The sequence below is a fragment of the Centruroides vittatus genome, unplaced genomic scaffold (assembly GCF_030686945.1).
Source record: "Centruroides vittatus isolate TY-2023 unplaced genomic scaffold, ASM3068694v2 contig_1477, whole genome shotgun sequence".
Taxonomy (NCBI): Eukaryota; Metazoa; Arthropoda; class Arachnida; order Scorpiones; family Buthidae; genus Centruroides; species Centruroides vittatus.
The window spans coordinates 800,047-823,193 of NW_027120916.1; the positions used below are offsets into that span (position 1 = coordinate 800,047).

General features: G+C 31.9%; 2 protein-coding genes across 2 annotated transcripts; both read left to right on the plus strand.

Moving 5' to 3' along the window:
- The first annotated feature begins 1,443 nt into the window (after positions 1 to 1,443).
- Positions 1,444 to 15,143, plus strand: LOC136968507 (DC-STAMP domain-containing protein 2-like). Its single transcript, XM_067262488.1, has 12 exons — positions 1,444 to 1,503; positions 1,614 to 1,861; positions 3,148 to 3,383; positions 5,685 to 5,855; positions 5,935 to 6,036; positions 9,052 to 9,265; positions 11,461 to 11,783; positions 11,885 to 12,052; positions 12,223 to 12,463; positions 12,599 to 12,726; positions 12,889 to 12,988; positions 14,958 to 15,143. The coding sequence occupies exons 1-12, from the start codon at positions 1,444 to 1,446 to the stop codon at positions 15,118 to 15,120; spliced, it is 2,154 nt and encodes a 717-aa protein (XP_067118589.1). The 3' UTR covers positions 15,121 to 15,143.
- Positions 15,144 to 21,514: 6,371 nt separating this feature from the next.
- LOC136968508 (zinc finger protein 862-like) lies at positions 21,515 to 22,654 on the plus strand. Its single transcript, XM_067262489.1, has one exon. It carries the CDS (start codon positions 21,515 to 21,517, stop codon positions 22,652 to 22,654), a length of 1,140 nt encoding a protein of 379 aa, XP_067118590.1.
- The last annotated feature ends 493 nt before the right edge of the window (positions 22,655 to 23,147 follow it).

The window sequence follows — 23,147 nt, forward strand, 5'->3', positions numbered from 1 at the left end:
AGGCTATATATATATATAATACAGGATCGCGCTCAACATTCGATCTTGACACTAGTTTTATCTCTGATTATTGAAATTTCGTTAAAATCTTGAATAAAGAATAAACAATTACGTTAACACAGTTTATATCACAGTGAGTGGCCACGATCGGAATATGTAAACAGTCTTTCTCCAACCAGCTCCAACGGGAATGCCCGCAGGGCTGTTTGTGGCCCACTATTTTGGACAATTTTGTTTGACAGCTTTCTCCGGCTTGAGTTTGGTCACCGGTGCAGGGTCTACGTGTATTTTTGTTTTCTTTCCTTTTTACGCCTATTGTCGGTTTTCCTGCTGGGCATGTTACCTCTATGTACTGTACACCCCGTATATATTCATCCCGACTGTGCTTAGTGGTGTCGGGCAGAATAAAGTTTATTTTGTTTGTCTGTCTGTTTAAAGTTATGTATATATGGAGTAGATATAAAAGTAAACATTGCACATCAAATACTTAATTAAATAACATTAAATTAATAAGGACAACGAACAACCCGGGAACAGCCCTGAATATATGCAGTTTTTATTATTATTATTATTATTAATGTAACTGCTGTTCAATACTAATTATACCCGAGTGGGCCATAGCATATAAAAGTAGCAATTTATTCAATACATTGTTACTTTAATTTAATTAATAATACTTTTTTTCATTGTTTTACTTTAACAATTGTTATAAGAGATTTCTGCTTGCTATTTTTCACATTCGTTCATATTCCAAGTTAGAAAAAAAAAACAGAAAAATGTAAGATTTCATTTTTAAAATTACATTAAATTAATTGAAAATTAACCAGCATTTTTAAGGCAGAATGAGAATTTCTAATGTCGATAATTTAATTATAATTTCAATAAAATCTGCTGCGAGATGTTTGGGCTGCGATTCGAAAAAAATTAGACCTATAAATTCCCACTTGGCTGTAGGTTTGTCTTTCCTTAATCTCGAGAACAGTGTTAGATGAAAGTCAAGACCAGATATGAAAAGCTGAGGGGCAGGAGGTACCAATTAACTGTATACAAATATCCGGTCTCGACAGGAAATCACGTGATATCAATTCAAAAATTTTCACCCCAACCGAGTTACGTGGATGACCGGCATGACTGTTATCATCAGGAAAAGTATGATGTACAGGGGCAAGCCATTACTAATTTGAGATCGAGAACATATATTTTAAATTAAATAAATTAAGAATGCGATTTAATTTGATTTTACCAATGCTAACTCGCTATGAGTTATCGATCAGCAATAAAATCAAACATTATGGGTAAAGAATAGGATGCTGTCTTCATCCCTTACACACGATCGACGTTATCGCTAACCCGAATTGTTCGTGGGAATAATTTGTCATAACGTTTTCTATATTTTCTTTCTATAGCCTTGTTATTTATTCCTTTATAAATTTGTAACTTTATATGTGTATTGATGTTTCTAATACAATATGCAAGAACGCCATTTCGTACCAAGAATACACGGTACGAAAACACACAAAATAGATTATACATATTATTCTATATAAAATTTATAATTATTTTAAATAATAAAAAAAATGTTTCAAAATTTTAATACTAAAATTACTTTTTAGATGAATTTTAAGTATATTTGTAGTCGAAAATTTTTATTGATATGGAAAGTTGGAAGAGCCCTGAAAAGATTACAACGCGCTCAAGAAAATTCTATGAGAATAAACAGAGGGGAGAAGCCAAAGAGAACCGTTTTCGAAATATTGTGGAAGTTTGTGGTAACAATTTTGAAAGTAATGGCTAATTTCTTATGTCCCTTTTGTCTCCATCATCCAGACCGCAAAAAAGGACCAGTTAAACAGTTTTTTAGGTAAATATTTTAATTACTGTTAGATTTAATTCGATTGAAGTTTGTTAATTTAAATACTGGATTGAGGAACGTCACTACATTTATCTACAAAGTATCTTATTAGCCCGCAATTTTCAAAAATTGTAGATCTATAAATACCTACTGGCGTTTGTCTGTATGTCTTTCCTTAATTTCGAGAACGGTGTTAGATAGGTGAATGTCGAGGCTAATATAAAAACCTTAGGGGCAGGAGGCTCCGATTAACTGTATACGAACTCTCGTATAACCTCCAGTCACGTTTATCATTTCAAAATTTTTCTCCCTGAATGGAGTTAGATAGATGACTCCGTTGTTAACAGGAAAAGTATGCTGTGCAGGTGCAAGACACTACTAAACAATTACGATGTAACTTATCGTCTGTTATCCTGTTGGATTGTTGTTACACGTTACTGTTAATGCAATTAATTTTATATAACGATTGATTGATTTTTAAAAATCGACTTTTATTGGACAAATTAGAAAATAACGTCGTAAAGTAAAATATTTCGTTTATTTGTATTCAATATCTGACGATTTGAATAAAAAGAAAAAACGAATTGAAATATTTAATATTAATTTATATATTTTTAACGAATTATACACGAATAAATCACAAATAAAATCATTGTAATTATTAAAATAAGACCATTTTAATAAATAAAACAACATTTAATCATTTGAATATTTTTTTATTAATTTTAAATAACTATTTTGTATAGGAAAATTCTCATATTAGAAAAATCATTCTTTAAAATATTTCAACAAGTAAATCTTAAAGTAATATTAATTTATGATTACTGTTTAGTGAATAGATAAAATCAAAATACAGTAGAGAGTCGTTAATCCGAACCCCGGTAATCCGAATCGCCGGTTATCCGAACGATTTTCAGTCCGACTGTGTCGTACTGAATCGAACATTTTTGATACTAGATTTACTTCTAAAGTATAATTTTCATGTTTTTATATTCTTCAATATATTTTGTTTGTACAAAATAAAGAAATAATTTTTAACGATACGATAGCCTCGATTATTATTATAAAAATTTTCGTTAGGCTTAAAATTGACGAAAATTCAACACGAAGCGACACGCAACGGAGAAAAATTTCAACATCGGACAGGTTAATATATTTTTTCGTACATAATCGGTTATCCGAACAAGTATCACTAATCCGAACAACTCCAGTCCCCAATTGATACGGATTAACGACTCTCTACTGTACTATAAATATCGATTTAAATTTATATAGTAAATCTTGGAAATTTTCAGAAGATTAATGGCAGACGGTACATTTGAAAATCAGTCGATAAAAGGCTTCGTCGGAATGTTAATATCAATAGGAATGATAATTTTATTTTATATGTATTTTGTTTATTTGATAAACGTCTCTCCTTTCACCACTATGTTATTCTGCACGGTCATGGGATTCATCATTACTCTGGGAGCTGCTTTTTCGGTTCGAATCCGTTGTGTAGTTTTACTTATGTTGCCGCAACTGTTCAGTAGTAAGTGATCGAATTTTCAAATTATATCGATTTAGAATTTTACAAATATATGAACATTAAAAAATTAACCAATAAACACATACGTATATATATTTTATATTTATAATAAATACGTAAGAAAAATACCTTTATAAAATAGTATTTTTTATATTAACTCATTCTGTAGACTCTAACGGAGTTATATTCAATAGTGTTTAAATAAATGAATATTAACTTCTGTTATTAATGTATTGTTAGGCATAACCTACTTCAATTTTCCATTTTAATTCAATATCCCACTATTAGAAGACGTCACAATAGTAATTTTAGTGACTGAAAACAGAATTGATAGTTTTGTATCGATCAGACAAATAATAGAAAAAGGAAGACTTTTAAAATTTATTATAAATATAGTTATTATTTGTTTTTGAATCTGCAGTAGAACATCGATTATCCTAAACGAATTGTTTAGGATAATCGGAACTGGGGTTGTTCGGATAACTGATCATTTACGAAAAATATATTAAACACAAATCTGTACTCTACAGTATGTAATTTGTATCATGTCTTACAAATATATTCCTTACATAATGTAGTACATTAAAGTAGGTTTAGGTTGGCAGGGAGGGGGAGAGTGCTGCAACGCACTGCACTAGTGGAAATTTGAATTTGCCGACTGGAATGATTTCGGTTGATCGGTATTCGGATAATCGATGCTATACTTGTATTTACTAAAAAGTTTTTAATTTACTAGATTAAAAAATATTCGAAGTAAGTCTTCGCCAATAAAAATTTTAATTTTCTCTTTCCCAATAATAACTGGACTTACTCATTTTTAACTACTACCTAAGACACACGAATTGCCTGATACTTCTTTCTATTTTTGTAATTGTAGTTTTGTTTTAAAAGTAAAAAAACATTGTATCAATGTCAAATTTGAGATTGAAAGACTAAAATAACTAGATATATTAATGAGATGAAAGAAAATACACTCATTGCCATAAAAATTAGCGCACCGTGAAGGAGGAGGAGTTTTCGCTGCGAAACTTGGCACGCAGATTAAGTTTCAAGCAGATACGGAAATGATTAGAGATATGGCGTGATGATTCGTTGCTTAATGCCAGCAGAGGGCATTCAAGTGCGTCTCTCTTGGCCTATAAAAAACGCGGAAAAAGGCATCCTGTCTGTAGTTTACCTGTCGCAAAGGGACGCTGTATCAGTAGAGATGCATTTACGTCTCAACGAGACCATATATAACTAACCGAGTGTGAGAGGGGAAGATCATCGGGTTGAGAAAAGCCGGATGGCCATCTCACCGAATAGGCCGCCACCTAGGCCGTTCTGACAACACTGTGTGGTGTTGAGACCAAGGGACGAAAGAGCTGGCACGCACGGTGCCTAGGCTCGGGACGCCTTTTTCTGACCACTAGCCGAGAGGACCGCCTGGTCCTCCGACAAGCACACAGCCGATCGTATCGTTATCTACCATCCGAACATAGGTGGCGCTATCATTACAAACACCGGTGTCTGTCCGTATCAATTTGAGGTATCTGGGTGAAAGTGTAGCAATGTGTGACAGGACTGCCTCCGCCACATTTCCCTGGCTTGCCCGGTCCCCTAATCCGTCACCGATCGAACATGTCTGGAATCACTTGGGACGCTAAGATGGACGGTCTGAGAATTTTGCCGAACTAGAGGACCGCTTGCAGCAACTATGAACCGAGATGCCGCAGTACACCATACGGCTCCTATATGCCTCCATGCTCGACCGTATCACATCGTGTATTCACGCTACAGGTGATCCAACAAAGTGCTAGAACCTTTTTTCATTTGTAGTTTTTTCTGCAATAAATGATCCCGTTGCTTTCATTTTGTAAACAGTTACTTACATCACCATTACACTCACACATACACCATTTCGTTCAATTCCAACAACTCCTTCTTGGTACACTAATTTTTATGGCAATGAGTGTATATTGCCTCGTTCACCAGAAAAACTTATGCAATGTAGTTTTGGTTTATTTTTAAATTTTGTAAGTAAAATTTGGCAAAAGAAATTTCTAAATTTTGACTTGAATTTATCTGCTAATCGCTTGAATTTTGAAAAGATTATGCAAAGGACACAATTTATCTGCAACTGTTCACATTTCTAACAGTAAAAATTTTCAGGAAAAATTAGCTTTAATTCGCCGTCTCCTTCTATACTGATACATAATAATAATAAATTACAAGTAGGATAATTTATATATTTTAATTATTATTTAAATATTCAAAAATTAATTAATATATATAAATAGAATACTTAAAATTAATTTTTTAAAGGAAGCGGACGAAATGCTTTGTTAGCTTTTGCTTACTTATTGGTATTAAGTGGACCCATGAAAAATGTCATTAAAAATACCGATGTTTTGGCCGGAAGTATCGCTTGTGGACAAGAGGCAGTCGCTAATCAAACAAAATTAATGCTAAAAGAAATGTTCGCGCCTTGGCTCTGTAAGTACAGAGAAATTCTGAATTTTTAAAATTTACATTAATATTAAATTATCTTCTTTAAAAAAAAAATTGAATTCAGCCATAGTCGAATCGTTGAAACAAATAAAAAAATCACTACAAGAGTTTGCCGATAATGTAAAGGCTGTCCTTAAAGATATTGAAAAAGTTGTAAAAAATATAGGTAAAAAATAAATATATATTATTTTCAATTAAAAATTTTAATATAGATTAGTTTATAAAGAAAATACTTCATATTCTTCTTGCTTTCAAACCAGATAACACTAAAGATAAACACCAACTTGTATTTTGTTTGTCTCGAATTCTTTATTACGACTATTTTAACTTCATCAATTCTAAGAGTTTCCTTTCTATTTTAATTATTAATAATGAAATTATTTTATAATCCGAATTTTCTACGTAAAACTGTTCATAAGAAAAAATAAATTGATAAATTGTTTTATTTATTAACAAATTATCACTATTTTGTATATTTCTGTTCTGTTTAAAGAGAGAATTCTAAATTTAAAATATTTTTAAAACTTTGTGTTTAAATAATCTAAAAATGAACATAAAACTGTTTGAAGTACTGTATTACTGTGTATTACTGTTTAATGTAATAAAAATAACAAATTACAAAAGAAAAATAAACGATGGGTGCAATCTTAAGTCATCAAAACTCACCTTCCCTCACCCAATGGTCAGCAAACGTCGAATACAAATGAATTCTCCTCTTCCATATAATACAGATGTAACACTTAAATGGTCTTTTCCAATGGCTCCCGCAAATTATACAAATGGAGGAGGCGTAAGCTATAAAAAGAGCATCATACATTATGCAAGAAGCTTCAAATTATGATTCATCGTCTTCACACATTGGAATATTATGGAAGGAGCTTCGGATCATGATTCATGACGCTAGTTGCAATCGGGGCTAACTTATTCTTTAAAACAAGGCATATTCTCTGCTTTCAAGGTCAAGTTTTGGTCAACATACGACGAAGTTGTATGGGACAATGGACAGATATCGTTCATTAGTTTCTTTTATATTTGCAGAATAGACTAGAAGTCAATAATTTTATGACTCGTTGATAACAGCTTGGGGATTGGGAAAAGGGCAGCGCAGAAGAAAACTCGCCTCGAGTGACCCAACGTACGGATGCCCTGGTTCCTTTATACGGATGTATATTTGCCTGTCAGATTATCAGAATATCGTTTAAAGTTTTATGTTTTGATAAAATTATTTAGATTTTGATGCAAACGGCTTTTCGAGTTTATTTGATTTCATTATCTATATAAGTATCTATTCATTCAGCTTTACGGAATGTAAACAAAAGCATTCCTTATCCCTATTCCACTCCTGTTATCCGTGTGTTCTAGTCCTCTAAACTCCGCGGCCGAATTTGTGTAACGAGACGACGCTTCGAAGGACCAAAAGACGAAATTGTCATTTTGATGATGCTTGTTAAGAAAAGGGACTAGAAATTTCTTTAAAAATTCGTTTTGATACGTGTCAGCAGCATCAATTGCAAGGGATCCCTTCTTTAAAAAAATGGCTTCGAAACACCTGCTAATTAAATGACAATGTACTGTACAGCACGACTGACTGTCGCTTCAAATTTATACTTTGGGAGGTACAGTACTTGATTTTCATTGCCGCTATAGTAAATTTCATTTTCTAGCACTCGCATGCCGGAGAGATTAAAGTACTTCTCCAAAACGAACGTTTTGTCTCCAAAATTTCTTACGAGCCATCCGCATTGCGTTCGGATTTCAGCAATTTTCGGCTATGTAGTCTGGAGCCCTTCTTCTTAAGTGTCTTACCTACGTACGTTCGATGACAATCGAACCTTTTAAGTTAGCTGCTTCCATCTGGGTAATCGCCTCTTTGTCGTCACACGCTCTTCGGTTTTTAGCATTCGCAACACCAACTTTCTTCCACATTTCAGATATTTCATACTACTTCAAAATATTATATACGGTTGAACGCTAAGCCCTTCGGCTAAAAAATGTTCCTTCACCAATGTTTTTGAGTGATTCCGTTTTATTTTCGTACATTCGTCCAACGTGTTGTATTAATAAATTATATCATTATTTGAAGCGTTTATCCGAACTGGCTCACGAACGTTCGAAAACTTTACGTGCTGTAACTGAGTATGTGTAATGACTCAATTTTTGACGCAAAGATGTTAAAATTGTCTTTTCGAGTTCAAAAGTTACGACTCTTTAAACTCGTTCCATATTTTTTCTCACACCCCGTTAATATGTATTTTTACGAAATGAATTACAGTAGAGCATCGATTATCCGACTTATCGGTTAACCGACCGCGTTCTAGTCGGCAAATTCAAATGTCCGCTAGTGATGTGGCGCTACAATATTTGGTTATGTCTTGGCTACTTTAATATTATTTTTGTTAAATTTTTGCATGTTTTAGCTGGCAGCACTGACTCGACCATGAAAGGGAGGCTAGTATTTAAACCAGACCTAATACAATATACTAATAATGTATTTTTTCATACTTTTCGGTTATCCGACTTTTCAGTTATCCGACCAACCCCAGTCCCCAATTGAGACGGATAATCGATGCTCTACTGTATTATATAGGCCCATTTAAAAATTTTATCTATCTTACTTTTCCTTAGTTTAAAAATCTTTTTAAACTTACATAATTTTAATGAATTACTTTTAACAGCGCGCTCGATTAATCGTGCTATCAAATGGTTAAAAATACATTTAAATATATGCGACGATACTGTTGGAAACGTATATAAAAAATGCTTAGGAACGTTTGACAACGCTTTCCTCGACTGTTACAATAAGTTAGGAAACATTCTTGGTGTCGTTTGTTATGTAGTTAATGCTGCAAAATTACTGTGCTACATATTAAAACGTAAGTAAAACATTTATATCGTGAATAAAATCAGTTACGATATTGTATTAAATGAAGTATTTTATATGAAGCGGTTGACATATTTTGTGAATTGGGCAAGAAATTGAAAGGACTTTTAAAAGAACAATTTAAAGTTTGTAAGTAATATTATTTAAATTTTTATACGATAACTTCGTTTCGTCTTTAGCGATGTCGCAATGTAAATAATGCATATAAGCTAATCTGTTCTTCATACGTACTAACGTAATATAAAAATGTAATTTATAAGATAAGACGGCATAAAATATTCTTATTGAAAAAATTAATAGTTTTTAAAAAGGCCGCCCGTTCGTTGGAAAGAGAATTCGAAGTGAATATTTCGATGATTCACGTGTATAATTATTCTGTAGAAGAAAGTAAATCCGTGGTTGAAGTGAAAGAAGATATTATGCGTGAAGTCAAAAAATATACCCATTGGATGACATCGTTAATCGAATTATCGGATTTAGCCATGCTAATGTTTTTCGCATTTCTTTTTATTAGGTAAGTAAGAATTTGAAGTAAATAAGCATCGGTTGATTTCTTGACGCGAGTCATCAGCAATCTACGAACCGTCGCGTTTAATTGTTTCCATTAAGGGTGCGACTATGCAGACGCGAATTTAGAGCGATTTAATTTTCGCAAAGGAAAACCCTGCACAAGCGAGAAGCGAGAAATAACGCTGGCGAGAGCGAATTTCTGGTTCTCGCACATATCTGACAGGTTTTGATATTTATCACGTCTCGCCTCGTCTCGCCACATATTCTCGCTCGTTCGCGTCTGCATAGTTGCACCCTAAGGGTGAGGTGATCCGTAGTTTCGCTATTCAGATGCGTGCGGAATGTAAAACGACAACTGATCCGAATATCTACGGAAAAAAAATTTCCAGCAACGAGTTGCTTAACTTTTCCGGCAACATTTGGTGACGCCATCTATGATATTTTATTTTAAAAACTTTTTATATTTTTAATTATTAATTATAAAATGGCAAAAAGCTTAATTTTTAGAATAGAAGTGGGTTTTATAAAAAGAATTTTATATTAGATTTACCGATGGTAGTCAAAATGGCGGCCCTTCCGGTCGCCATTTTGTTTGCACATGTGCGTGCGCAAACAAGATGGCGACCTTCTTAAATAACCAAAACGCGTCTAGATTTATACTTTTTTCTTAAACTAAAATAATTTTAAAACGTAAACTTGTTACTTACTATTTCATGCGCTTTTGGTTTCATTTCCTTCGTTTGGATCGAAGTCGAAACATAAAAAAGACATCTTTCTACTTTAAACTGGTCGTAGTGATTTACGAGTTTGGATATATCAGTTGTTCGAACATGTTTTGCCTGGAGTGTACAGTACATAAAAATTTAAGCTTCTCTCGCAACTTCGACTGCGATAGGCGACGTCTCCTCGGCGAGTTGCACCTCCGATGCTCGTTCACATCGTGGTCCCTGCGTCGGCCACGTTGTCTCGTGGCCTCGGAACGTACGAGAAAAATAGCCTTGGTTTTCAACGTTAAAGGATGATCACTAACCTCGCAATGTCCGTCGGGAGCACGAACAGTCAAACGCCAGCAAAATTAAAATTTAATAACAATTATCGTAATGATTAACAAAATTTTGGGAATAAATTTCGTTTAAATAACTTAATATATAACAATCATACAGTAAACTTACGTAGGGTACACACGGCAAGCAACGACGAACCTTCGCATACGTCGCATAGCCTATTAATTTGCATGTTACTACGATAAACAAACAGTCATCTACTACGTCATATTTATTATTTTATATTTTTAAGCGCAACCAATTTCAAACCGCTATCATCAAAAATGTATATTTTGTCACACGTGTTGTTACAGATCTCCATCTGTCAATATTTTCACCAACAATTATCAAATAAATTCGTTTTCCTACATTTTTGGACGACTGTTAAAATGTAATCACCATTGGGCACATTATCCTACTCGTTAAATTTGAAAAAAAAAGATGAATTGTACGAACTTTTATAAAACACGAATACCGTTCGAAAAAACACCAACATGCACTATCCGTCTACGCCATAACATAACTCGATATTCGCATAATTCCTCGTGTTTCCAGATTGGAAAATTTTGAAGAAAATTTGCATAAAAAACCATCAGTACGATAAACGCCATCTATGTTTCACTTCTAAACACGCATGCCATCGAGATTACCGGAAGGGCCGCCATTTTGACTACCATAAGTAAATCTAACCGAATTTTAAATGCTAATAACAAGTAAAATCGTCATTAAGTCTGACCCTACTGGAGATACACACGCCCTTTTATTTCTCCACACCGTCGACCTTTAACCACCAAAATATAATAGCGTCGATCACTCTAATACATAAATATCCCTGAAAAATTTCAGAAAGTTTCGACTAAAAACACGGTAGTTATTAAGCTTCAAAATAGATGAACAAAATCGTGCCCCCACAAAGACAAACATCCATACATACAGAAAAACCCTAGGATTTTTTTTGCACTTCTCGACGTTTCGAAAATATTGGTCATTTTTTGACCAATCGCTATACTTTTCCTCTGTTATAACTTAGAAGCTGTAAAGTATGGAAAATATGTATAATAGAACCCGAAAATATAAATAAAAAACATATATATTGATAATCTATAACTTCCCTTAAATGCTAAAATAATTCAAATAACTTGTATTCTTTTTTTAGCGCATTAAAATATCAACTATGGTTTCGAATTAAGGATAAATTCGATAATTACTTTTTAACATTCGAGTTAAGAGAACTCGACACCCAACGCTGTGGAATGGGAAAAGAGACCATTTTTCCGTTGTCTTTTAAAGAAAGAATGGTATACGTAACCGCTTCATCGTTACGACTGTCTACTAACGAATACGGCCATCTTGCCAGCAGCTTAATTATTTTAATAATAACTTTCATACAAATCGGATTTTTTATTATAATTGATTACGGATTGTTTTGGATGCTGTCTATGGTAACATTCCACGGACAACTGCGAACAGAGAACGAGGGTGAGTTCGTATTAATTTAACACGTTCTAGTTTGTTTAATAAATAAAATTTTGGAGTATTGTTTAAAACGCAGCAATATTTGCTTTATTACTAATATACAGTGCCTTCACACATCGATTTAAAAGTGAAAGGTCAAGGACTTTTGGCCGATATGCTTCGAAAACTGGTAGGAATTTTTGGTCCCGTGACCAGAAAACAAACAATAGTGGATACGACCAACTGTTTGCCGAGACCTCTTCTCCCCGATTACGATCGTTACGAACAAATTGGTAAAGAGTATTGTCGATATACTTAATATAATAATTAATATTTATATAAAATTTAAAAAGCCGAAGAAATAATTCATTTCTTAGATGATAGAATTTTATAACCGTTAAAATAAGAAAATACGAGGAATTTTTATTATTTATAAATGATTAAATATTCGATTTGTTTTCAGCCTTTATCTTTATTATATCTTTCTTTTTGGCCATCACCGAATCTTACGGACTAAGACTTCGCCACGTAATAGCTGGAATGTTTTTTCCAGAAAGAAAAAAACAAAGAGCCGTGTGGCTTTATAATCACATTTTAAGAACGAGAATGAACTTTGTCAAATTTTTGAGGAGGAAAATAAGACAAAAATACTACGGCGACTCGACTTTACACGAAATTAGTTTTCTAGAACATTTTAGTGCTAAGTAAATAGTTTTAAAATGATTTCTGGCAATTAGATTAGTTATCACATACCAATTATATTGTTAAATAAAAGCGTCTGTGTATTATCTACTTATGTAATATATTTTAAATTGTACAATAACTTTACTTTTTTCTAGATTTCCAATTGTAGAAAAAATAGCGAAAAAGCTTAATCTTTTCAAGGAAACGTGTCTTGGATGCGGAATTAAAAAATCTAAAAACGATCCAATAGAATTTATACATTGCGACAATCAAAATTGTAAAGGTATGTAAATTTCTTTTATATTACATCAACATTTAAAAAATCTATTAGGATTTATAAAATATTGAAAGTTTTCTGTTATTCATTATTGGTTTAAGTATGGAATTTATTTTAGAATTATAAACAAATGCAGTTTGTATTTCGTTTCATTTTTCTGTTATTTAGCAATATTTTGTCAAAATTGCTTCGAGGAAATTGGAAAAAAATGTGTCGTTTGTCTTTCTCCAATGGATTATGACGATTATTCGGATATAAGCGAAGAAAAGTAAGTTAGTTCGTATGTAAATTTTACAGTTATAGCATATAGCTTAACATTTTATCTGTTGTTCTAAAACAAGAGTTGATCTAAATAAGTATTAAAATGCGCGGAGTTTTGTGGATTCTACGTTAAAAGGAGGGCATAAGAAATGGGCTTCGGGTGATGACACAATTTATTAAGACTCTAAATAAAGGATGGAACTGCTTTAAATACGTACGTTAAAAATATCCAGCTCTTAAACATGAAAAGTTGAAAAATGGGTCTTGAAATCAGGAAATATTTCAATGATGCTACATTTGGAAGTGCATTGAACAGAAAATACGTCATTGCGAGCTTTTACAGATGCTAAGAAGTTTCTTGGTTAATAAGAAGAATCTAAATTGCGCAAAAGTTAGAAGATATTTTTTAAAACGATATATACATATATATATTTTATTTCTGAAGAAAGTACCGAATTTGAATTTTGAAACGTATTGAAAACAAACCCAGTAGATTTTCGATAAGTCGAAATTCCTCACTCCAATTTTATTTTTGTCTTCAATTAACTCTCACATAGAAAGTATTTTGTATTTCTATATGTCGAAGCACTGTACTTTTGAGACAATTTTTCGCTAACTCGAAATTTATGATCTGCAGACTTTATATCAAGCTTACCTCCCTGAGATTTCACGTCAAGTTTAATGTGATTCCTCTTTCAAACCAATAGTTAAAATGGCAACTGATGAGCAAAGTATTTACAGTAGAGAGTCGTTTATCCGAATCAATTGGGGACTGGGGTTGTTCGGATAACCGATTACGTACGAAAAAATATATTAATCTGTCCGATGTTGAAATTTTTCTCCGTTGCGTGTCGCTTCGTGTTGAATTTTCGTCGATTTTAAGCCTAACGAAAATTTTTATAATAATAATCGAGGCTATTGTATCGTTAAAAATTATTTCTTTATTTTGTACAAACAAAATAAATATATTGAAAAATATAAAAACAAAAAAATTATACTTCAGAAGTAAATCTAGTATCAAAAAAGTTCGATTCAGCACGACAGTCCGACTGGGAAGCGTTCGGATAGACGGTGTTCGGATCAACGACTCTCTACTGTGTATATCAAGCAGTTGCGTGTGTTACTTGTAGAGTTCACAATGACCAGTATTCTTATGAATATTAAAAATAATCGTGCTTTATCTATATCTGAACATCGGAGTTGTAGGTTGTAGGTTGTACATAATTCATGCTTACCTGTACATATTAATTACAGTAGAGCATCGATTATCCGATTTAATTGGGGACTGGGGTTGGTCGGATAACTGAAAAGTCGGATAACCGAAAAGTATGAAAAAATACATTATTAGTATAGTGTATTAGGCCTGGTTTAAATACTAGCCTCCCTTTCGTGGTCGAGTCAGTGCTGCCAGCTAAAGCATGCAAAAATTTAACAAAAATAATATTAAAGTAGCCAAGACATAACCAAATATTGTAGCGCTACATCACTAGCGGACATTTGAATTTGCCGACTAGAACGCAGTCGGTTAATCGGGGTCGGATAATCGATGCTCTACTGTATTTCATTTTGAAGTTACTTTTTGTTTTTGGGTTTGAAAAAATTTGTAGACCTATAAATTCCCATTTTCGCCGTTTGTCCTTCTTTAATTAATCTCGAGAATGGATTTAGATACTTGAAAGACAAGACGACTTAAGGAAACTTCAGGAGTAGGAGGCCCCGATTAACTGTATACGAACATCTGATACAAACCAGAAGTCATGTTATTTCAATTCAAAAATTTTCTCTTAAAAAGGTGTTAGATGACTGGCACCACTCTATTGTTAAAGGAAAAGTATGATGCACAGGGGCAATCCACTATTGATTTGAAGTGATTGTAATGATTTGAAGTGATTGTAATGATTTGAAGAATAAAATTTAAATATTCAAATTTATTGAAATTATTATATTAATTAAAAATAAATAAACACTTCTTTCAGAGATTCTAGCGAAGAAAAAACTGATGAAGAAATTGATTGGGAAGAAGTAAAACTTTTGGAATCTGACAAAAATAATGAAAAGTTAATGGAAGAAGGGGAAAATATTCGCAAAAACGTCCATCGACCTTTCTATGCGATGAATCCCAAAAAGAAAAATCTTTAATAGAAATTAAATATTTAACTTTTATTGGCTAAAAGTAAAATTTAAAAAAATATATTACAAAATTTATAAACGATAAAATAATCGAATAAAGATTATTTCAATTTCAAAAGAGTATATATAATTTTATTGTACTCGAAAATTATACTTTTTAGGGAACTGATATATCATTTTTCGTAATCAAGTACAGTACTTCTCTTTTCAAACAATTGACCGTTTTCAGTCCATTATACAGCAAAATAATAAAACATATTTAATTAAAAAATATAAAATTTTTAAAATTACAGTAATATTGAATGGTTAGTTAGACATATTCAATATTATACGTACAATTTATTTAGCTAAATATTTATGTTGTTGATCAATATGAACCGGAATTTAATGAAGAGTATGTTCACTTGTCAGACTGATTCTACAAAATCGAATCTTTTCTGCACTTAGCTGGTTATTATAGAATATAATTACGGAAAGAGCGAGTAATTCTGTATTTATTAAGGAATTTATTGTATTTTATTACATTATTTTGCCGGCATTGCATGTAGGCTACATGTAACATAAAACGGTAATACTGTAATTTGAAAACGATGTACACATGCTTGACGGCAGTTTCTCTACCTGTAAGGATTACAAGGGTGTTTTGGAAGATATTTGGTTGTCTGCTTTATAAACAGTTACATTAGTTCACTCATCTACAATGTATTTATCTGTGAAAGGCTGTAAGATGGAGAACGTCGCGTTTAGATTTTGCAGTAGTAGAGAAATAAATGAAAAGATAATTTGAAAATTATTCGTTAAATGTATTACAAATTATTAGGAAAATAAATGTAATGTGCTATATAATATTCTCTTCTGTAGCCCAAAATATCCTTACTATATGTATATGGAAACTAAAGGACAATAAAACACGTAGAAATTAAACAAATAAATTGATGTCTTCTTATCCTTAATTATTACCGATACAGTTTACTACTATACTGGTAATAGATAAGAAGACATTTTATTTGTTTTATTACTACGTGTTTTATTCTTGTCCTTTAGTTTCCTTTTACATTAATATACATTTTAATATAGTTTTGTAAAAATATGTACTGTACAGTTCGTGATTTCAAATATAATTTAATCATGTTTAATATAATTGTTGATATGTTAATATAATTTTTGGTTTTTTAATAATACTAAAATACTAAACAATACTAAAATTTAAACGAAATCTGTCCGCAGATAATTTCCTAACACACAACTTTCAAGACTTTATATACATATAATTCTTACGTGTATACAAAATATTATCAAAATAACCGATTATTGATGCCATACGTATGAAATTTTGTTTAACACGTTGACTGCCATTTACGAGATGACTCGTAGTTACCGTTTCTGCCTAGGACTCCACCTACGAGTTATATCGTAGTTTGTTTCCTTGCCATATTTGTGCAGCTACGATGTAATTCGTAGTATATCAGTGTAAATATGAATAGATAGCTTCAGGGGCAAGAACAAAAAATCAAGTTTGGCTTACATGAACAGAACATTTATTAATAAATGAACAGAAAATATAATCATAAAAAGTTTATTCAAAATCGAAAGCAAAACAATATTTTTATTGTTAGTGATAATTTATAAAACAGAAATATAAATTTAAACGAACAGAAAATATTATAAAATGTTAATTCAAAATCAAAAGCAAAACGATATTTTTATTGTTTGTGATAATTTTTAAAACAATCTTCTACGCAAAGGGCTGGCTTCTCAAGACAGATTGGACAGAAATAACGCGTTTCTCGCCGTTTTTTAGCTTTGGTACAAATTCGACATGGCTTTGTCGGATGTTGTTTTTTCTGAGTAGATGGGATACTCTGTAAATAGTGGAGCTTTTGCAATTTAATTTTTTTTGAAACTGGTTGAATCTCTTCTCCAATCAACGCTTTGACGAATGCTTCTCTAAACTTTTAGTTTAGAGAAGCATTCGTCATAATGAGAAGCATAAGTTTTATTTTAGAGAAAAAGAGAAGCATAAGTTAGCTTATAGAGAAGCATAAGTTTTATTTTAGAAGAAGTTGCTTTTTGAAAGAGTTTGTGCGCATTATGTATATATATTTCTATAATATGTAATGCAACGTTTTTGGGCCATCTAATAGTCTTTCTTAGAGCTGTGTAGTACAATAGCATTTGATCTGATCGTCAATGCCAGACATTCCATGATTATAATCTCGAATTATATTCGGTTTCATCGAACATTTTCCATTGCGATTGAACACCTCTACCATTTCAACAACGTGCATGTTTGAAATGGTAAGGACTTTTCGTTTGTCTTTTCATTTACATACAGTAACAGGACCATTTCGCTGCCAAATAAACTCCCCCATCCTCACCAAAAATTTTATCAGATTCTGAATCACTTAGATTAGTGTAGTAATCAAGTTATTTTTTAGTCAGTGGTCTTTTCTTATCCATTTTGAAATATTTATAATTTGATTATAAAAATAAATAAAAAATAACACTCTCAAAAAAGACGTAAATGTGATGTGCTCGCCTCTATATTTGATTTATTACTAATGAATTTAGACGCACATCTCCGATTGGCTGTAGCGAAGTGACAGGACGAATCGTGTCTGTGCACGAATTAACTCGTAGTTTGGCTTTAGCGAAGAGCTTTCTGTTACATAAGCCAACTACGAGATAATTCGTAATACCTTTATTTTAAGAAAAACACATTATATATGCTATTTGATTATTACTATATACTCTGATTAGAGTTTTTAATAATATAATATAATTAAATTAAGTTGGCGTTTTACAACAGAATCCTAAAAAGTCACGTGGCAGTCAACGTGTTAATTGATACAAATTGTGATTACGATGTCCTTTCGGCCGCCAATTTTAAGGACCCAGGGGTTGGATTTGTGGGAAGAGAGTATTCGGATTGTTTCACTCTGTTGAGTTGCAGAGAGTGAAGTGCTTGAATTGTAAGTGCATGAGTGCGAGGATAGAATAAAGGTTAAACGGCGTTTATCTTCGTGTAGAGCAGGGGTCGCCAAAGTGGTGGATAGCGACCCCCAGGGGTCGATGGAACATTATTGGGAGGTCGATTATCAAGCTTAAGCTAAAGATAAAAGGGAGCTAAGGATGAAGCTTATCCGTGTCATTGATTGTCAGTTACAAAAATTATTATTAAGAAATATACGATAAATAAAAAAATGCAAAATTAAAAGAAATGTATTAAAATAGTAAGTGTTTTGTTTTGCTTGTAACACACACTTTTTGGTGGGGGTCGATGTGAGGTAAGGAGTCGACGGTCAAAGAAGTTTGCGACCCTTGATGTAGAGTGATGTTGTCTGAGTGTGAGTGTTCCTAAAACATCATCTTTCGGCATGCTTAAAAAAAGGAATAAAAAAATAGTAAATTGATATGGTTACATAACTCTGGATATCTTCTATTTGAAAGTTAAGACAATGACGAAAATACAGTTTAACCCGATTATAACGTCATCGGATGTAACGACAATTTTAATATAACGTCAAATTTTTATCGGTTTCACGATTTTACTATACTAGATAATGTTAAAAAACCCACTTGTAACGACATAAAACTTTGTTTTAACGTCATATTTGAAGCACTTCCAAATTTAGAAAATTAGATTACAAATTCTATTTGACAAAAGAAAAAAAAAATACCAGGTGTACAGTCCTAGGGTCAGAGTTCACATTCCTAGAACGACTGTGAGTGGTGCTCTCTCTACCTGACTTCGGTGGGGTGAAATTCGCCATTTTTAAACGACGTGACGATCGGTTATTACTTATTACGTACTCATTTTTAAATTACTTTATGCTAAATTGTTAAATATTCTATTATTTTTAATATAACATATTATATCAAATAGTTTATAAAGAAATAATTGAATTATTTTTAATTGGCATTCATTAATTTAACCCTTTGTTGCCTTTTGATTCGACATTATTCTCAAAACCGGAAGTTCCGCCATTATTGAAACTTAAGACAAATAGAAATTTCTTATAAAATGTAATTTTTGAAATTTTTAATTACATCGATGTAAACTTAGACAAAATAACGTAAATAGTTTGCATTTTTATACATACGATAATAAATTATTACTATCATAATAGATACAGTATACGGTATTACCTTTAAGAAATAATTTTACGGTAATACATACGATGTAAAATTAGAATGGAGTTTATAATACATTCTTAAACACACTTGGTACTTTTTATCGGACTGAAATTATGACCCCGCAGATAACGACACTCGGTTATAACGTCAAAAAATTGCCGGTTCCATGGATGACGTTATAAACGGGTTAAAAAGCTTGCATCATATTAACATACAGTATTTATAAATCTATGTGAAATTAAAATATAAAGTTTAAAGACTTAATTTTTAATCGAAGCTTTTTTTGTTTGTTTAAGAAACAAAAAGATCTATAAAAAGAGAAAATTATCAATAGTATATAAGTGAACTAAAGGAACTAACTATTGTCTAGGAATACTTATTAATACGATCCAAACAAAACTACTTTAGAAAGATAAAGGGACGTTCTATTTGGGGAAGGAACATATTTGTCTCTATATGGTTAAATAATTATTTACAGGGAAATTGCACGTTTAGAAACGGATATAGCCTAAAGAAACTCTGATTGAATTGATAAAACTGAGAAAAGATTTTTGTATTAAACGGAGCACAATTTTCTACTCAAAATTGAAGAGAAAAATATAGAATGAGAGCCCATTTCTCTTATAAAATTATTCGTTTTGATTACTGATAAACCGAATTAATTTTCTAGAAACCTATTAAATATCGCGCTAAATATTATTGTTACCTAAAGAGATAAGAATCTTCGTAAAATTCTTCTTATTTGTTAAAATCGGAATATTTATTTATCATTTATAGTTCCGTTGACAGAATGATAGTTCTTAGAATGTAATAGGAAAACCGACAAACTGTTTTTCCTGAACGTAACATTCAACGTAAAAAATTAATTGAACGAGTTTATTATTTGACAAAATTACGAAGAAATCGAATTACCGTATTTTACGGACTATAAGACGCACTTTTTTCTTCGAAAAATTTCCTCCAAAATTCAGTGCGTCTTATAGTCCATAGCGTCTTATAGGTATTTTTTTTTTTTTTAAATTGTTTAAAAATTAAGGTGCGTTTATAGTCCGTAAAATACGGTAATTTTAATTTATTATCTATATTAAAAAAAGGAACTAATTTTATAAAAATATTTTGAATTTTTAACAGATTATAATACACGTGGAGAGAGACGTTGATGAGTTCTTTGCCCTTGAAAATTTTATTTATTATTTTTCTACACGAAGATTATTTTAGAAATGAATACAAATTAATAACTTAAAATTATTTATTTCGATAAGAACAAAAAGTAGGTTTAGGTTATAATACCATTTTATATATACGATATACAGTACGATAAAATGAAAGCAATTACTAGCCGCAGGACATTGTCACTGACTCAGTTATTCCTAGAACGTGACGTCACACCAAGGATGAGGTCATGTTGTTCTAATTAGCGCCACCTGTATACTTTACCGGTTACTTGTTCACAGTGTTGCCAATTTAGCGAAAAAGTCGCTAAATTTGGCGAGTTTTTGCTTTAGTTGGCGCTCTTTTTTTGAAATTTAGCGATGGAGATTTTTCTAGAGTTTTTTAAAGTAAATTTAGCTACATTTTAGAGATTTTTCACAAAATCAAAAAATTTCATAAAACTATTAAAATTTAATAAATTTCTTCATTTATATTATCTTTAATGTGCAATAATTATGTGCATGAGTCGCAAATCTTATTTTTAATAAGTGGCAACATGATCAGAGCTCAAGTTTTCTTATCATGACCAAATATGGTAAACATTTGTAAAGGGGACGGAGCTTAATGGACATTATCGTCGCGACTAGCAGTAGCAGGTCCAATCCTGATTCAAATAGTTTGTCAATTTTCTTAAAGTTTGTTAGTCATCGTTGTTACATTCAAAATTTGGGAATCCTTATAAGTTACCTATCCCGCATCATGACTCTCGTGAGTAACCAAGTGCTGTAATATAGTGTCATTTTGTGATAATATTATTTGCTATTATTTATTACCCAGTTATCAGTGAAAATGCCAAATGAAAGAAAATACACTCAAAAATTTCGAATAGAATGGCTACGTGACGATAGGTATAAAAACTGGTTGCAGGAAATAAAAGGAGAAAATACAAAGTGTCGCTGTAAATATTGTAACTGCATTTTGATAGCAAAAGTAAGTGATTTAGAAAAGCATAGGAAAACTCATAAACATATAAAAGCCGAGCCATTGTTTAGTATTCAGTGCAAATATTCTTCCATTTATGAAAAGTTCAAATGTTCATAGAACAGAGGGAAATATGGCGCTTTTTGTAGCAGAAAGTTGTCCTATAAGTCATGTAGACAAACTAACTAAATTCTGTACAACAAATTTTTCAGATAGCAAAAGTTGTAATAATCTGACTATTGGTCGAACAAAATGTTCAGCCATAATTTCAAATGTTTTAGCACCACATTTTAAAGAAAATTTAATAGTTGATATAGGTGATAGCAACTATAGTTTACTAATTGACGAAAGTAATGACATTTCAATTTCCAAGCTTTTGGGTATTGTAATTAGATATTACTCTCAAAATAAAAAATGCATAACTACATCTTTTTTAGATTTAGTACCACTTAAAGAGTGCAATGCCGATGCAATTTGTGAAGCAATTAAATTTTCCTTGAGAAATAATGCCTTAGATTTGCATAAACTCATTGCAATTGGAACAGATAACGCTTCTGTAATGATAGGAATCAATAATGGTGTATATGCTAAACTCAAAGCCGAAGTACCTGCTTTGATTCTGGTACGTTGCCTCTGTCATTCATTACAATTAACTATTTCCCATGCTACAAAAGAAGGCCTTCCAAGAAATATAGAATTTCTTATTAAAGAAACATTTAATTGGTTTTCTCATTCTGCGATTAGACAATCCAAATACAAGGAACTCTATTCTTTGATGAATGATGGAAATGAACCATTGAAATTAGTACAAAGTACTGAGACTCGTTGGTTGTCAATTCAGACTGCTATTGATGAAATTTTGAAACAATGGAATGATTTAAAGGCAAATTTTAATTTGGCCAGAACAAACGAAAGATGTTATACGGCAGAAATTTTGTTCTCAATGTTTGATGATCAAAGAAATTTCTTATTTCTTTTATTTCTTAAACCTGTACTTGATGAAGTTCAGAGATTAAATAAAATATTTCAATCTGAGAATAATGATCCTACGAAGTTGCTACAGGACTTGCTAAATTTAATAGAATCTTGTTGTTCTAAGATTGTTGTTGTTCCAGGAACAAAAATAACAAATGATGTAGTGATTGAAAACCATTTAGCACTCAATCCATATTTGGGTTATCAGTTTGAAACTGAAATAAACAATTCTGCACTGTTAGATAAGAAAAGAAAAATATTCGTAGTCGCTGCATTGCCTTCCTTTTGTCTCTTATAAAACAACTTCGGCAAAGGTTACCTGACAATATATCAATGTTGAAAACCATGACGTCACTAAGTATTGACCATTGTCTCAACCCAATTAAAAGTGATATAATAAACTTTGCGAAAATGTTTTTTACTGATGATGCAGTATTAACTCGCATTGACTTTCAATGGAGGAAAATCCATACAATCCAGTGGAAAGAAACTTCCAGCACGATAAACCTGTGGATGGAGGTAGCTCAATACCGAGATGCTGCCAGAGAAAATCCTTTTCAAGACTTGGTCAATTTTGTTTTAAAAATTCTTTTATTACCTCACTCAAACGCAGAAGTAGAGCGTTTATTTAGCCAGATGAATATCGTTAAGACCAAACTGCGGAATAGATTGAATATTATTTCGCTCAGTAACATATTAACGATTAGATATGGTTTGAAAAGATTAGGAAAATGCAGCTATGATTATGAATTGCCAGCAAATGTCATTCGAAACATAGGCGCTTTAAAATC